This window comes from Silurus meridionalis, chromosome 18 (genome assembly GCF_014805685.1).
Source record: "Silurus meridionalis isolate SWU-2019-XX chromosome 18, ASM1480568v1, whole genome shotgun sequence".
Lineage (NCBI taxonomy): Eukaryota > Metazoa > Chordata > Actinopteri > Siluriformes > Siluridae > Silurus > Silurus meridionalis.
In genome coordinates this window covers 7,659,115-7,674,567 of record NC_060901.1, presented here as the reverse complement: position 1 = coordinate 7,674,567, position 15,453 = coordinate 7,659,115, and the positions used below count along the sequence as shown (strand labels likewise).

Below are 15,453 nucleotides of genomic sequence, written 5' to 3'. Positions count from 1 at the left end.
TTATGTCTTTTGTTGCAGCAATCATCATATCATTCACAGTATTTTTTCTCTCATTGGAATTTAAAAAAGATTAAAAAAGAAAGAAAAAAAAAACACTAGATTGTCATATTACAGAGACATAATGTGCAAAGTCCCATGTTTTGAGAAATTTCCCATAGTGGAAAACTTATTGACTATTACAAGATCCTGATACTGGAGATTCCTTGCACAAAGCTTCTTTATATAGCTACAGATTAAAAGATTACTTCAAAAGTAGCAAACACCATTTATGTACTGTATATTGTAAATTAACAATACTTATTTTTCCCTAGAAAATCCATTTAGAATTAATCTTCATTAATCTGCAACTTCTCTCATTATAATTATGTCAGTGTGAGAATACAGATATGTATCATTACTTGTTTTTAATATAATATAACACTCTAATACTTATTCTTGCAAATCATCAGTGAATTCTTCCACTTGAAGTCTGAGACAAAACAATAGAAAGGAATGGCACATTTGGCGATGTGAAGAGATATGGGGGTTGCTTATGGTGTCCTTGGCCTCCTGCAGTCTCTATGGAAACACCCATCAGCAGCAGCCGTCTCTGTAAGCATGTAATAGGTGCATGTTTGTTCCCACAGCGACCAGACGGCAGAAAACACCAGCATCAATCACCAATGTGATTCCTTGATTGCTACTGCAGACTGAAGAAACACTGCAGATAATATGCATGTGAACAGTTATTGATTTGAATATTTTCAGAGGTACTTTGGCACTGTTGGACCTAGTTAGAAATAAAAGACGTGATAAAGATGTGACAGTTATGCTTAACAATAGTGCCTAGGTGAATAGCTGAAATATGGGTCAGTGCATGTATCAACTGGTGGTCAGGCAAAAGTGGAGGCTTTCTATAAAGAAACAATATAACAGAACCTTTTGTTTGATCCCAAATGAAGTTTAAAAATGCCTTTGATGTTTTAGAGAAATAAAACATTTGATCATTTAATAATCTGCATTCCTTAAATACAAAATAATTTTAACTTGTAACAGATTAATATGCACTTTTGGTCAAACTGTTAATTTCAAGTATTGTCAGTCGTTGCAGTTGAAACCTGTGACATTTGAGACAAGGAAAATTAAAATTGGAATAATTTTAAATGTTTAATTGCTAAACCTTTGTATAAGGTCAGTAAAATAAAGTTATGAGAAAGGAATATAAATATTACATTATTATTGATACAGCTTTAACAAGAACCTTGATCAGAGCTAGTTGTGGAGTTCCATCTAGTGGTTAAAATGTGTATATGCGTTACAGAAATAAAACATAAAAAAGAAATTATTTTCTATTTAATTATACACACTATATTATACATATTCAATACTGTGACTGTAAATCATGTGCTATGGCCGTTACGGTCAAAGAGCACCCGGGATTTTGTAGTGGCATGTCTGGCACAGCAATCATCATTAAACCATACAGCAGTTTTTCATTGTTGTTTTCTTTTGTTGATATGATCATGTTATTATTCTTATTGTTCTTATTATTCTAATTATTCTTATTATTGATTTATCAGTATAATCTCTTGAGTAAATCCATTTGCTGGCGTTCATCAGTCCTTCTGAAACTCTTCCACATCATCATAATCTGGAGAAATGTTAAAACAAAACAAAATGTTAGAGTATATTTCTAAAAGGTAAATGTATTTGAATAGCTGGTAAAAGAACAGCAAAACGAGTCTACTTATCATTCAGAAATCCATTTTTTATTATTATTATTTTTTTTTAGCATTTACTTTTCTATCTTCTGTAACTTTTAGCTTCTGTATCTTTGAAAGAAAATCATTTATTATAAAAACCAATACTGTACTTTCTTTTAGTGTGTTACATGTGTGGTAGCTGTATACAATGAGCCACTAACCTTCTTCATCTTCTACATCTTGACCAGCAGTGATGACATCATCATACTCCTCCAATCTGGGTACTTCAGTGAGATTGGAATTTATGAATTCACTCGCATATGGAATATTTTGGATTATTCCAGTAGAAAGAGCATCATTATAGTCCTCTGTAATGAAAAAAGACAAAACCTGTGGAGAATTCTGTACACTTTTATAATAGAACATGGACATTTAATGACAATCGCACTGATCACTTTAATCTGTACTTCTGCCAATATCTGTCCTACACATATCCATCCCTTTTATCTAATTCATATATATATATATATATATATATATATATATATATATATATATATATATATATATATATATATATATATATATATATATATATATATATATATATATATATATATATATATATATATATATATATATATATATATCTCTCACAGTGGACATGCACCTCCGATGACAATTTCAGACCCCTCCATGATTTCTAAGTGGGAGAACTTGCAAAATAGCAGGGTGTTCAAATACTTATTTTCCTCACTGTATATATAAATACATAATGCATTCGTGTTTTTTTTTTATTTTACAAATTGTTGTATAAAAGGCATAAACCGTTCAGGACACGCTGCTAAAAGAAAATAATCAGCTATGGATTGATAACAATAACCTGATAGTTCATTATTTTCCAATAAAACATCATAATCAAAAAGAAACATATATTTATTTATAAACCACACCATCTGTGTCATGTAAAATCAGTCCAGAAGGGATGGCATCATCATAGCTCTCGAGTGAATCGACTCTTGATCCATCACCTAAAGAAAATACAAGCAATTAATTTTTTACAAAAACTAAATTCTTACATCCTAATTTGAAGTAAAGGCAAGAAATAATTTGAACATCATTCTGATTATAAAATAATATCTCATATTATAGTAGTGATGTAAACCATTTACTTTTAATTGCACTTTAAATATTTCTGGCCCTTTTACCTGAGAGCAGTGCATCATCCACATACTCATATCCAGAATTCTGTGTTTCAATGATGAGGCTTCCTGGTAATGCAATGCAGGAAATGCATAAATGTTGTTGATTAATAATAACTGAGCAGGAGTGTGATTTTTATATGAAACTGGATTTAAAGTGCATTATGAGACATGACATATTTTATGTGTGTATTGTTAAGCATTTGATAGGCCAGTCAGTGAAATGCATTAATATACAGTGGTGTGAAAAAGTGTTGTCTCACTGTGGTTTTTCTGGAGTCCCTAAGCTTTGACAATGGCTTTATAACCTTTTCCAGACTGATAGATCACAATTTCTTTCTTTCTTTCTCGTTTGTTTCTGAATTTCTTTAGATCTCGGCATGATGTCTAGTTTTTGAGGATCTTTTGGTCTACTTCACTTTGTCAGGCAGGTCCTATTTAAGAGATCTTGATGGTGAACAGGTGTGGCAGTAATCAGGCCTGGGTGTGGCGAGAGAAATTCAACTCAGGTGTGATAAACCACAGTTTTAACAGGGGGTGAAAACACTTTTTCACACAGGGCCATGTAGTTTTGGATTTTGTTTTCTCACAATAATAAAAACTTAATTTAAAAACTGCATGTTGTGTTCACTCGTGTTATCTTTTACTAATATTTAAATTAGTTTGATGATCTAAAACATTAAAGTGTAACAAACATGAAAAAAGAAATCAGGAATCAGGGGCCAATACCTTTTTTTACACCACTGTATAATACATAATTTCTTACACTCCCTAATTTGTTCTGCTTCTTTTTCTCTTTTCCACATTCTGTTCAGCTCTCCACTTAATACATAAATATACACAGTTCCAAATATAGAAATACATTCAAAAAATTATGTTTAAGAACGCTATGCAAGACATATGCCCATATGCTCAGCAAACAATGTCACCTATTTTACTTTTATGATTTTTTTCTAAAACAGTTCAGTACAGATTGTTATCCTTTGTCTCCTTCAGGTTAAAATTTTGCTTTAAAAGACCTGGAAGTGGAGAGATGGCATGTGTTTGAGTGAATCAGAGAAAGAACACAATGTAAGAGTGAAACTGAAACTAAACTATTTGATATATAAACTATTCTAAAACTAATCTAATCTAAAACTATTTAAAATATTGAAGGAATGTGTGAATGAAATCTGATCCTAATACCATTATTTAAAAGGAAACGTATGAGAATGAGTTTTGTTAGTGAATATGTAAAGTTTCATACATTGAATTAAACAATACATTTGGCTTATGTTGAACCAACCACACCACACATCACCTACCAATCTGAGGTGAGCTAGTGGGTCTTGTACTTATGAATCTTGAAGAATGAAGATTGATCTCAGCATACTCTGGTTCAGACACTGACTTATGCCTCCTTTTTGAGAGAACTGGAAGCAAAAACAAATACATACCGAGTTTAGTCAAATACAGGAACGCAGACAAAGAACATCTTGATGCTTTAAGTAGAGAATGTATTAAAGAGTTCTATATATCTCCTACCTTTTCTGAGCTCTCTGATTTGGTAAAACTGAACAACCAGAAGCAGCAAGGCTATGAAAAGTATTATTCCTAGCACAAATGCAACCACATTAGGAATAATAAATGTATCTGCTAATGGAGGTTGTGCAATATGTGTCGTATCTCCTTGACCTAAGGGGGTTGAACATAGAAGACACTCTATAAAACAATGAATTAAACATTCAACAAACTGATTGAAAGACAAAGATTTTACCTATTTTGGGGGTAGTTGTAGTTACAAATGTGTCAGGAGTCATGGGCATGTCTGGAGAGGTAACAAGAAAATTCCAATCTTCATTTACCAATCAACTGATACAATTGAGTATAAATGTCCCATAGGGCAAACTTAACTTAACATTTTTCACAGATCTTTATTAAATTTTCAGTTGCTTACTTTATACACACATGCATATATTTGCACACATGCATACGTAATAATCAAAAAATCAATCAAAATTGAATGAGAACATAAAAGACCTTTACAGGTGACTCCAGCATCCTGTTTGTGGAGACAGTCGGTGTGATTCTTCAGGGAATAAAGACAGTCCCACAGATGAATCTCATTCCCTCTGCAGTTCACTCTGTTCATCCAGATCATTTTATCCCCTTTACCAGTGCTCCTGTCAGCGCTCACTGCCTGACCACAGCCAAGCTGTCTGCAGACCACCTGAGCATCCTTGATGTCCCACTGATCACTACAAATGGTTCCCCATGTATCATTATAATACAGCTCAAGCCTTCCAGAACAGTCTCCTGCTCCATTCCTCAGCCTGAGCGGCAGATGCTCTACACATATTACACACGTTCCACATGAGAAGACATAGCTCCTAGTCTAAGTAAGCATTGATAAGAGGAATGCAACTTTGAACCTATTTTGAATGATCAAACACAGAACATAATATTTTGCAAGCATCCTTACTTGAGCATTGTTTCTTGCAGGAAGATGAAAAGTCACTCAGATGGCCTTGATGCTCTTTAACATCTGTCAGAATGGTACAATGTCTTTATTTCAAATTCCACTGTCTCCCTACTATTGAAAATGTAGCATAGATCTTTTCTCTGTGAAGCTTAACTAAACAAACTGAAAGATAACATTTTAACTGTGTTAATAGAGAGAGATCTACCAACCTGTGCATGTAATATGAGCCACATGACCACACTTGTTATTTCTCCATGGGGAAGATTGACAGTGCCATAGAGTGGCATCATGCTTCCTACATTTCAGACCATCCAGCCAATTAGGAGCAGATTTTAGCCTGCTTTTGGATAAGTACTCTTTGCCAGTTCTTCCACAATTAAGCTCTCGACAGATTAAACTCGCTGTTTCTTTATCTATCGCATTTTCACACACATTACCCCAAGTTCCATTGTAAAAAACCTCCAGATTCCCCTTACAGCCTTCAGTAAGTCTGATTTCCTTGAAGTCTGGTGGGGAAAGGATAAAAACTAATGCAAATACATGCAATTTAAAAACACATTGGCAGTCAATGTGACCATCTGAAAGTGTCTCCACCCTAAATTGTGATAAGCAACAGATAAACTGAAGAACAGCAAAATGATAAAACTGTACCTGAGCACACAACTCCTACATCTTCTTGGTGTCCATTTTCATCCTCTTCAGAAAATTGGAATCTGCAATTCCACAGAGATATCTCATCTCCCCTGCACTCCACCTGATTTAGCCGTATAGGTCCAGATCCAGGACCAAACCAGGACAGAACATGATTGCTGAGTGCTACACCACACTGCATCTGTCTGCATACCACATGTGCATCCTCAATATCCCACAAGTCATGGCGCACTGTCCCCCATGAGCCATTGTAAAAAACCTCAAGCCTTCCTGCACAATCTCCCCCAGAACCCACCAGTCTGATTGAGCTGTGTGCTTGGTTAAAAACACCTACAAACAAATACAAAAACAATTACAAGACTTAAAGTTCTTTTCAAAAAAGTTTAGCCAATGAAGTAAGTGTGTTTAACTAAATTATTATCATATCATCATTACATAGTATAACATACAAGTGTTTTACAATATGGTTTCTCTGAGATAAACATACATACAGTAAATACAATTTTATATTTAAGGTGTTTGTGTTCTTACCAGAGCAGGTAATTGACAACAGATCTTTTGAGCTGCAGTTGACCACCTGGTGTGCCCTATGGCAGTTTCTCAGATGTGCTTCACTTCCAGAGCAACTAAAACCTACTGCACACATGTGGCTATGTTCGGCTTTAGTCATAGATGAATTATAGCTTAGCACAGAGCCACATCCCAGTTGTCTGCACACCACAGATGCCTCAGCCAGTCCCCAAGAGTGCAGGAGAACTCTCCTCCAGTCCTCCATGAAGTAAACTTCCACCTCCCCATGACATTCACTCTCTCCAGACAACTGCACATGTCCTTCATGAAATGCCAATGATGAACCTCAAGGAGAAAAATAAAACTCAGAATACTTCTATATGACTGAATACTTCTATACGACCTGCACGTATGTCTCACCAAACACTTTATTAGGAATGCCTGTACACTTGCTTATTAACACAATTATCCAACGAGCTGGTAATGTGGTAGCAGTACAATGCACAAAATCAAACAGATACAGGTTTAGAGTTTAATTAACATTTCCTGTAATAGTCGTTCATTTTAAACGAGTCTTTAATGTGACTCAGAAGAACGAGCAGTCTCAAAGATAGGGATTGGCGATACGAATAATTTTCTTTTGGATCCGATACCAAGTACTTTCAAGACAGTTATCACTTATATTGATAACGGTACCAATACGTCTACGAAATATGTATAAAATGTTTTAATAAAAATCTTACTGTGTCCGGTTCAAATATTTATACACATATGCAATGTAATATTCTGCTCCACCTCAAATACTGTAATTCTGAACTCTGAATCAAGCCAGAAGATGGGGGTCATGTTTGTGTGACCTCCTCTGCTCTCCTCAGCTGTACTCAGTCATGCTCTATAGGGTGTTTTGCTTTTAAATGCTTTGTCATATTTGGGGTATTGCCACAGTGTTTTTGACATGCCACATGAGGCTTCATTAGTGTTAACTGGAGTTATAATACTTAAATAGGAATATCTATATCTATATCATATACTATATGGTGTATTAATATTATTAAAATATTCTAAACTCGCTTGTGTAAAAAAAAAAAACCTGAATAGAATTGATACTTCTTTTTGAGAAATGATCCTTTAGATACAATGACAGTATCGAAAATATTGATACTTTAGGATCCATCCGCCCATTGTTACTCAAAGAGTGGTTCGTTCATTTTCTACTGGACGTGCATGAGCAAAGCATCGCAAAATCTCCACAGGTTATGTACAGGAAACAGAATTGAGTAGTTCTAATGAGTCCTCTGGTTGCAGTTGCGTCATGTAACTCCATGGACGCTGCCAATGCAATAGACCAGGGTTTTTTGGTCCGAATCCTGTTTCAATTATTATGGGAGTCACGTGACATGACAAAAGAACTCATATTTTTGTCCTTAGTTGCATTGTCATATTTTCATTATTGGAACTATTGTCAAAGTTCGTCAAGTCAAGTCAAGTTTATTTCTATAGCGCTTTTCACAACAGACATTGTCTCAAAGCAGATTTACAGAAATCAACAGTCAAGGTGAATGGTGTGCATTTATCCCTGATGAGCAGCCATGGCAACTGTGACAAGGAAAAACTCTGTTAGATGTTATGAGGAAGAAACCTTGAGAGGAACCAGATTTAATTCCAATTTCATTTGGGTAACATCAAGAGTTTGATCATAAATTTTTCAACAATACAGAACACCGGAGAGTAAGAACTAACATGAGTACCGGAGTATAAGGTTAAAGTAATGTTCTTTCTACAGTCTTCTACAGTCTTTATGATTATAAAACTAGGAGCTACTGAGCTCAACATTTGTGATCATCACAGATCCAGCACCAGCTTCTCCATGCCAGAGCCTTTAAACACTCCAGGAGGTCCAAAGTCAAAAGTTTGCGTATGTAGACTTGTTGGGGGATCTGCTTATTAAAAATGTAACATTTTATTTTATTTCTGATAAAAGGAATGAAATTATCAAAATGAAAAAAAAAAGGATTTGTTCATATTGATAAACAAGATTCAAATGATCCGATTTTGCATTACTACTGTAACTAGAGGGAAGCAGAGAGTAACCAGAAACCTAGCCAAACTGGCTACTGCTACCAGAGGGGAGCCGGAGGGCACAGTCTTAATTACAATCAGCGGCAATCAGCTCCACATGCGCCTGTGTCTATTTAAAGAGGGCTCGCCACTCACTGCTCAGCCTTGATTAAACAATGGTGTATGCTAGTGTGCACCATTCTTAACCAGTAATCTCTGGCAGTCTTCCTGGGCATGTCTTTGTGATTTATCTGGCTTCTTAAGCCAGTTCTTGAGCTCCTCAATCTCTCAGTATATGAATACACTTTCAAGTATATTTACAAAAAAAGATAAAGTAGTATAGCGCTGCAGTTGGGTACCGTCATTGTGGGTGGCTCACTGGGTTAAATATTTTGTACTGAAATCACTAAGACTAGTGTACAAAAACCTGAAAAATTTGGCCTTATTGTTACAAATCACCAAATATCAGAATGTTGTGTTATTTGCTGGTTTTAGTATTTCAGAAACAACAACACACACTATTCTCAAGAGATGGTGCAAAAAAGTTTAGTGGAAAATGATCAGACTGGCCTCAAACAGGATGCCTATTGTACAGGGTTTTCAGTGATCACACAGTCCTTACCAAGCAATAGCAAAGCTGTACATAAGATACTGCAATCCACACAACATAATGGGAGACATATTAGAGTTCAAAAGAGGACAAAAATGTTGGTACAAGTCTTGCTGGCGCAACTGTGACCAGGACAGCAGGTTTTCATGCTGTATCAGGCTCATCAAAACAAGACAGTTAGAAATGGGGTAAAAAAAAAAAAAAAAAAAAGATCTGATGACTTTTTTCACTGTAACCGTGACAGGTTCAAAGTCACTGAGATTGTAATTTTTCCCCAGTGTGATGTTACATTAAGTAAAGCACTTACAATGTATCTATATTAGTTTATGAAATGTTGTTGGCCACCTGATTAGCTGGGTGATTGCATGGTGTTTCTATTATGCTAGGGGGATAAAATCATTAACTTAACATTAGCTCACCATTACAAATGACTCCAGCATCTTGTTCATGTGAGCAGGCAACACGACTCCATGAAGATATGGGACATTGTGACAAGTGTGTCTCATTCCCTTGGCAATAAAACATGTCGCCCCAGATTTGGCGATTCCCTGCTCCAAACCAGTCAGATTCCAGTACAGCCACGGCACTTCCACAATTCAGCTGTCCACAGAGGACATTGGCAGCTCGTAAATTCCAGTTTACAGCACAAACGGTTCCCCATTCACTGAGGTAGTTGAGCTCAACTCGACCAGAACAGGAGTCCTTGCCATTCACCAGCCGTGCATCTGTATAACCTGGACAAGCACTTTAGAGCTTATTAAATAATAAACATACCGTAAAAAAAAAAAACAGTCGTCCATTTATCACTGAGAGTTTTGATGGGCAAATATATATCTGAATAGATGTTATAAATTGATACTTAACCTGAACAAATTAATCCTGCATCTTTCATTTCAAGGGAGCAATTGTGTTCAAGTGTAAACGATCCTTGGCAGAAATAAATCTGGGTTTCATTGCCTCTGCAATGAAGCTCCTTTGTCCACACCTGGCCTTTTCCATTGCCGAAAGCAGATGCCCCCAACACCTTTACAGGAAGCCCACAGCCCAACTCCCGACACACAACCTCTGCATTCTTCTGGTTAAATTCAGCATCACACACTGCTGCCCATGTATTTCCATAAAGCACCTCTATTCTCCCAGCACACACATGTGGGCCATCCATAAGTCTGGGTTTTCTGTGGCCTGTGTGTATAATTTTTTTAATTATCACTGTACATGTAGCATTTATTGGTTATTTCTACAAGGTATACAAATATACAAATTATGCAAAATTTAGTTTATAATATGTGAAATTTCTGTAAAATATTTTTGAAAGTAGACTAAGATTAAACAGAGCTCACCTGAACAGATTACCGCAAAGTCTCTACCATGATGACAGTTACTTCCACCTGACCTAAATGACCCACAATTCTTCAGGGTAGACTCTGATCCTGTACAGTATATATCTTCCCAGATAGGCCCTGATCCTGAACCAAAGTGGGCATCCAAGAGTGAGTCTACAGCTTCCCCACAGCCTAATTCTCTACACACCACTTCAGCAACTCTCATATTCCGGTTAACCTCACACACTGCTCCCCAGCGTCCTCTATGCAAGATCTCTAATCTTCCTGCACAACGACTGCCACCGTCCACCAGTCTTACTCCAGCTATACAAAAAAAAAACAAATAAAAGAACAAGATCATAGTCATGCATATGTTTTGCATTTTTACTTTCATGCCTACTTGCAAATGGAAGTGCAAGCTAGCCAAGAAAAGTAACACTAGATTATTTAAGATGCAGATCTTACCTGCACACTCCAGTTCTACATCATTAGAATGGGAGCAGTTGTGTTCAAGCGGAGATGTGGGACAAAAATGAATGTGAGACTCTGTGCCTCTACACTGAAGCTTCTTTTTCCACACAATCCCCACACCTCTGCCAAACGCATCTCCTCTTTGCACCTTTATAGGAGGCCCACAGTTCACCTCTCGACATACAACCTCTGCATCTTGCTGGCTGAAGTCATCGTTACACACTGTAGCCCAAGTCTTCCCATTAAGCACCTCTATTCTCCCAGAGCAATGCGAAACACCAACAAGCCTGACTCCTGAAATGTCACCATTGGAAAAATGTAACTATGAATAAACTGGTAATTTCTAGGGAATATTTGAATTATAAAAATGTTAGCACATACTAAAATGAATGATGGGAATGCATGATGGGATTACTGGGTAATATGAGTCAATGTGAACTCTAGTCAAAACAATTTACAGATAAAGTAGAATTTATTTTACCTGAGCATACAACCCCAGCATCATCTTTATGGCTACAGTAATCTGTACCCCACTCTCCTGATAAACAGCTTTTTAGTGTTTCCTCATCCCCACTACAGTCCCCAACAACCATCCAGACTGGTCCGGTTCCCAGTCCAAAGTGGGCATCACTTAGTGCATCTATTGCCTCACTGCAGCCCAGCTCTTTACACACCACTGCAGCAGCTTTCATATTCCAGCCATCATCACACACTGTTCCCCACTGTCCTCTATAAAAAACCTCTACCCTACCAGCACACCGACTTCCACCATCAACCAGCTTCAAACTCTCTGAATAGGAGAAAAAAAAAAGAAAAAGAAACCTCATAAATAGAAGTACTGTATATGCACCCAACATATACAACAATATGGTCCAAACAATAAAACTCAACATATTTATAATTGTTATAAATATAAACAATGGCCATTAAATATTTTTGTGGTCACTGCATTTGATATGATGCACCTTTAAGCAATGTTTAAGGCTCAATAAATTGAATTGAATTTATTTTTTATTCGTATAGCATTTTTAACAATGTATAAATATATATAAGTTAAGTGACAATACATTTGAACAAAAAGGTGTTCTTTGGGTCAGTAAAGTCAGGGTCAGTATAGTCGATTTAAACAATAGATAAAAGGTCATTGAAATGTTGAGCTCTTACCAGCACATGCCAGTTCCACATTATTAGACTGAGAGCAGTTGTCACTGAGTGTAGTGGGACAAAAATTAATATGAGATTCGTTGCCTCTACACTGAAATTGCTTTGTCAACTCCTGTGCCTCCCTCACGCCAATGGTAGCTGTTCTTTGCACCTCCATAGGAGGCCCACAGCCCACCTCCCGACACACAACCTCTGCGTCCTGCTTGGTGAAGTCAGCATGACACACATTAAACCAGGTCATCCCATGGAGCACCTCTACTCTCCCAGAACAGCGAGAACCACCAACAAGCCTGACTTCTAAAATATTAGCATTAGACAAATGAGACCTTTCACTATTTTACAAACAAATGATGAAAATTAAAATTTAATTCAAATAAAAAATACTTATACATTTTTTTTTATCATTTTGCAAGCAAATGATGAGCATAAAAATGTAAATAAAATATTTCACCATGGTTAGATTTTGTAAATAAATTACATGTAAATTAATCCAGAGGTTTCCAGTCCTCACAGTCCCAGTGTTGACGTACATTTTTTTATTTAGTTAAAATAGTGAAAAAAACTAAATGGACTATCTGCTAAATAAGCAATCATTTAGTATTCTTCTACGTTTACCTTAGAATTTAAAGTTAAGACCTACATACCTGAGCAGATGACTCCAGCATCTTTCATGTGATCACAATCATTTATGCTAAACTCTGCTGATCCACAGTTCTTTAGCGTAGATTCTGATCCTGTACAGCTCACATCATCCATCCAGATTGAATCTGATCCTGCTCCAAAGTGAGAATGATGCAGCGCATCGACAGCTTCTCCACAACCCAGTTCTCCACATACAACTGCAGCAGCCTTCATATTCCAGTTATCATCACACACCGTTCCCCACTCTCCTCTATGAAGAACCTCCACTCTACCAGCACAATGACTGCTACCATTTACCAGCCTCACACTATCTGTGCAGGAGAGAATATATACATTAAGCAAGAAAAAATGAGATAGGGACAACAGAATTAATTCAAGAGAAAGATTTGGAAAGGAAATAGAATATATAAACTTAATGGATTGCATGATAAACTTATGATTAGACTTACCAGCACATACCAGGCCCACTTCACTATCATGGGAGCAGCTGTGTCTAAGTGTAGATTTTGGACAAAAATGAATTTGAGACTCTGTGCCTCTGCACTGAAGTTGCTCTCTCCACACCTGACTGTTGCCTCTGCGAACAGCACCTGCACCCAGCATCTTTACAGGAGGCCCACAGCCCAGCTCCCGACACATAACTTCAAAATCCTGCTTGTCAAAATCAGCATTACACACTGAGAACCAGGTCTTCCCATGAAGCACTTCTACTCTCCCGGAGCAGCGAGAACCACCAACAAGCCTGACTTCTAAAATGTTATTGCGATTAATCAAAGTCACATAAGTGTCACAAAAAAAATTCATAATTTTTATACACACACACACACACACACACACACACACACACACACACACACACACACACACACACACACACACACATATTCCTATTACTGTATTTATTTTACCTACACAGCATCAAAGAAAGACAGAAATTTAATCTGAATCTGTAAGGACTGAAGAAATAGTCCAATTCAGAAATGGCAAGACATTTTTTAAATAAACAAACAGCATTAATAAATAAAAAACAACATATTTATAACTATGTTATTAATATAAACAGTGGCCAATAAATATTTTTGTGGTCACTGCACTTCATGAATAAAACTTTCTTCAAATCAGCAAAATTTAAGACTTTTTCTTCAAATAAGAAAAACTCTTAAATGTTGCTCTCCTACGGAAGCGCATTGTACAGAAGCGTATTGCATTTACAAAGAGAGAAAAAAAATTACAGAAAGGATCTCATAATTATGACTTACTATCTCATAATTATGACTTAATATCTCATAATTATGAGATCCTGATCTCATAATTATGACTTACTATCTCATAATTATGACTTACTAATTCATAATTATGAGTTAGTAAGTCATAATTATGAGATATTAAGTCATAATTAAACAATTATGAGTTGGTAAGTCATTATTATGAGATATTAAGTCATAATTATGAAATCCTTTCTGTGATTTTTTTCTCTCTTTGTGAATGCAATGCGCTTCCGTACTCTGCAATGTTCCAAATAAAAAAAAAATAATAATAAAAAAAAATCTTACAAATTTATATTTATATTTATATGTAATATAAAGCTCATTCTTGTCTTAACAAAACTCTCCAGCTAGGACGTTTAGATTTTGTCCTGAGGAGACCTGAGAAAGGTAAAAAAATAAAAAATAAAAAGAGAACGTCAAATGATTGACTTTTAATCATGCTAAAACTGTTGAAACCCCAAATTTGTTGCAGTGGAAACATAAAAAAAAACATATCATTTAGTTCAATGCTTTGTTAGGCTTATTTGTTAAAGGTTTATATATCAGAAATGTTGATGTATTGCAATTTCTTTTTAATTAAAATATATTTTTAATAAGATTGATAAAAATTATCTATTTAAAAAAACTAATTGATTTATGTTCATTGGAAATTTTATGTACTGTAGTGCAACTGACCTGAGCAGATAACTCCAGCGTCCTCTTTATGATTGCACTTATCTACAGATGACCCACTTAACCCACATTTTTTCAGGCTAGATTCAAATCCACTACACTCCAGGTTTCTCATCCAGATTGGTCCTGAACCCTGTCCAAACGAAGCCTCACCCAGTGCATCAACAGCCTCCCCACAGCCTACTTCTCGACACACCACTGCAGCAGCTTTCATATTCCAATAATCATCACACACAGTTCCCCACTGTTCTCTATAAAACACCTCCACTCTTCCTGAACATGGACTGCCACCATCCATCAACCTCACGGTGTCTGCCCACCGGAAAGAGAGAGTGAGAGATTGAGAGAGGTACAGAGAAAGAAGAGAAAGAAGAGAAAGAAGAGAAGAAAGTTATAAATACTAAAACAGTCCTTTCTCCTTTTGTTCTCTTCTGGATGACATTTAATTAATTATTATGTATAGAATTATGATGGTATTTCTACTCCTTGTAATTATAAAAAATATATTTTATATATATATATATATATATATATATATATATATATATATATATATATATATATATATATATATATATATATATATAAATTTGTACACTTTTAATCGAGTTTACTTGCCAGTTTTGGTGATCCTGATTGCAGCTAACAGAAAAAGAAAAGTTAAACAGATATCCATCTTTCTTGGTTCTTTAGGCAATCGACATATCTACCTCTGTCCCCTAGAGAAAGAAAGAGAGAGT

The 15,453-nt window shown here is 35.9% G+C and overlaps 2 protein-coding genes across 2 annotated transcripts; both read right to left on the bottom strand.

Moving 5' to 3' along the window:
- Positions 1 to 1,263: 1,263 nt before the first annotated feature.
- LOC124401116 (scavenger receptor cysteine-rich type 1 protein M130-like) lies at positions 1,264 to 10,582 on the bottom strand. Its single transcript, XM_046873097.1, has 15 exons — positions 10,515 to 10,582; positions 10,039 to 10,356; positions 9,594 to 9,908; positions 6,528 to 6,851; positions 5,997 to 6,326; positions 5,555 to 5,851; positions 5,346 to 5,408; positions 4,904 to 5,212; positions 4,641 to 4,691; positions 4,409 to 4,558; positions 4,189 to 4,296; positions 2,891 to 2,953; positions 2,636 to 2,713; positions 1,904 to 2,050; positions 1,264 to 1,630 (listed from the first exon to the last, which is right to left on the bottom strand). Exons 2-15 carry the CDS (start codon positions 10,334 to 10,336, stop codon positions 1,596 to 1,598), a joined length of 2,568 nt encoding a protein of 855 aa, XP_046729053.1. The 5' UTR covers positions 10,337 to 10,356; positions 10,515 to 10,582; the 3' UTR covers positions 1,264 to 1,595.
- A 4-nt stretch (positions 10,583 to 10,586) lies between these two features.
- Positions 10,587 to 14,927, bottom strand: LOC124401115 (scavenger receptor cysteine-rich type 1 protein M130-like). The gene is made up of 7 exons (XM_046873096.1): positions 14,717 to 14,927; positions 13,223 to 13,522; positions 12,776 to 13,084; positions 11,449 to 11,757; positions 10,962 to 11,261; positions 10,705 to 10,820; positions 10,587 to 10,640 (listed from the first exon to the last, which is right to left on the bottom strand). Exons 1-7 carry the CDS (start codon positions 14,925 to 14,927, stop codon positions 10,587 to 10,589), a joined length of 1,599 nt encoding a protein of 532 aa, XP_046729052.1.
- Positions 14,928 to 15,453: the final 526 nt, after the last annotated feature.